At 45.7% G+C, this 2500-nt stretch overlaps 1 protein-coding gene across 1 annotated transcript in view; it reads left to right on the plus strand.

Annotated features, from left to right (window-relative positions):
- LOC106877110 (uncharacterized) overlaps window positions 1–2500 on the plus strand; it is a 12311-nt gene that overhangs the window by 8677 nt on the left and 1134 nt on the right. The window contains exon 5 of the mRNA XM_014925903.2: window positions 493–2500. This exon is cut by the window's right edge and continues 1134 nt beyond it. Coding sequence (XP_014781389.1) covers window positions 493–2500 — 2008 coding nt within the window. The remainder of the gene's footprint in view (window positions 1–492) is intronic.

Below are 2500 nucleotides of genomic sequence, written 5' to 3' on the forward strand. Positions count from 1 at the left end.
CTTCTCTCTTGAGACTGACGTGCTGCGGCATGCATCTGCTGACTTTGAGAAAGTCTCATCTCCTTTCCCTGTTGAGACACACGCCTTCGGTTTTCAGCAATCGTCCTCGCTTTATACGTGTTTCTGGAGAGAAACATGTCTTTTCTTTGGTGGCATATTTTTTCAATATTGTAAACAAAAAATTATGAAAATTGAAAAAATATATTGGGTTGTCCGGAAAGTTCGTGCCGATTTTTAAAGGAAAAAAAAAAATCAACAAATACTTGCCATGACTTTTTTAATCAACCAAATATGAACCATTTTGTTAAACAATGCGTCTCCATCTCTCCTTTAACTTGATATATAAGAAACAAGATAAAAATATAAAGCATTTTGCACAAGTTGATAATCTCTCACTATTAGTTTTATATGTGTGTGTGTGTGTGTGTGTGTGTGTGTATAAAACATACAAGATATATATCATATCTATTTAATTATTTCTACTTTTTACAGATATACAGAAGGTGATTTCCATTACTTGAAGACTCTCCGAGTTGAGAAGTTTAGTACACCATTTTGCAAGCATTCCTCACTTGGATCCCAAAACAGCATGAACAATGATAGCACAGATGCAAAGAATTTTGTGTGCAAAAGTTCGGGAAGTTTGGACGGTAAATGCGTCTATGGTTTTCTGATGCCAACAACCCTGAGTTTGTCTCGGCAGCAGTGCATTGAAGAATCCCCCTCTCCGACGAACAGGCCGACTCAAACAGAGATCTTGGTTGAAGTCCATTGTCAACAAAACGCTAACTTGACCGAACATTGTTGCAAAGAAAACGGGAAAAGTTCGCCGCCACCGCCGCCTCCGCCGCCGCTTCCGCTGCCAGCCGTCTCGGCAGCAACGAGAGCAGCGGCATCGGCAGCAGCCGTAGTGGCATCAGCACTACCGCTCCCATCATCATCCTCATCGTCGCCGTCGCCCACGGCACTGCCTCTCCCGCTACCTCTACCTCTACCCTCACCGACACCGCCACCATTACCACCCCTCACCTTATCGACGGTCCCTACGAAGTCTTTACAATCACACAGCATGGATACGGTGAGCCCCATCAAAACGTGGCAACTCCCTGATAGCAGCAGCATGCAGGTTTATGATGATACGACTGATTACGATACACTGAAGATAACGGAATTCACACGAGGTCCCTTCCACAACGCTGATTACGAATTAGCGTCAGATGTCGGTTCGCCAAAGGTACGCTACAACGACACGGGGAGTTTGGAGCAGCTGAATGACAGGCATCTTGAGTTTGCGAATGATTACGACCATGCAGGTATAGTGTCGAACGAGAGTGATGATACGGAAACGTTAAACGGTAGCCAAAGATATAAGGAACTGTGGAATCTGAGGGCTACGCTGGAAGAAGAAGAGGGGGATTGTAGCGATACAATTCGAATGGAAGATAACTCAGCTGACCAGTCCCCAGATATCGGACACGGTGCTTCGAATACAACTTCGTTTGAGTCGAACACTGAACCCGTGGCTCAGCAGAGTAGCAGCAGCCCTGTCACTTACACTCGAAGAGAAGAGAGGTTCTTACTAGAACTCCAACGTCACTCAAGTAACCTTCTCCATCCGAATTACGAAAGCAGGCGCCAATCCTACAAAGATATCTTACACCGAAGACTTCAGAGACCCAATCAACCGGTAGCGAGTGGGGACAACAGCTTCGATAGCGTCGACACAGTGGACACTGATGGGGAAGTGTCCGATACGAGTCGACACGAAGTAACAACCACATCATTTGAATCAACCACTGATAACACAGACAGCACTACAGAGAGTCAAACCAGTAAACTACGACAAATGAAAGCAGACAGTGGGTATAAATCTTTAGAAACACAAATCCCTTCCCAGAATAGCTCTTTGAGAAGGTCGCCAGGACATTCTCCAGGTCATTCGCCGGGACATTCACCTGCTGGCACTTCCCCAGGCACTTCACCCGGAAACTCATCTTGTAACATGGACATTGAAAGTTGTGTTGGTACAAAGACTCCAATCAAGCAAGCTGCACCTCCTCCTCCAGTGACGGCTCCTGCATCAGAGCCGGCCACGCCCACCCCTTCGTTCCAAAGCTCTGCTCCTGATACTCCGGTCAAGAAACACAAGAAATCGGCAGGTAACTCCCATTTCGATCGAAGAAATGGTAAAACTGCTTCGAAGAAGAGACGAGAATATAGTCGAGAACGGCAAGTGGTTCAAGTTTATGACAGCATCAATGAACCGGAAACAGATTCCAAATCTGACCAACCTTCAGGAGACAGCTTTGAAGACAACTCCTTGTCTGGAAAACTGTCAGTTTTCACTCGTTTCTTTCGGGCCCAGCAGCGTGAGCATAAGGAACGATCTTTATCCAGAGATTATAGCATTGATGAGAAATCAAACGAAATCTTCAACCAGTTTCTTAGACAAGACCCTAAAATGGAAGGAGGTATTAGTATGCGACGATCGCCGAGGACC

Source organism: Octopus bimaculoides, chromosome 24 (genome assembly GCF_001194135.2).
Source record: "Octopus bimaculoides isolate UCB-OBI-ISO-001 chromosome 24, ASM119413v2, whole genome shotgun sequence".
Taxonomy (NCBI): Eukaryota; Metazoa; Mollusca; class Cephalopoda; order Octopoda; family Octopodidae; genus Octopus; species Octopus bimaculoides.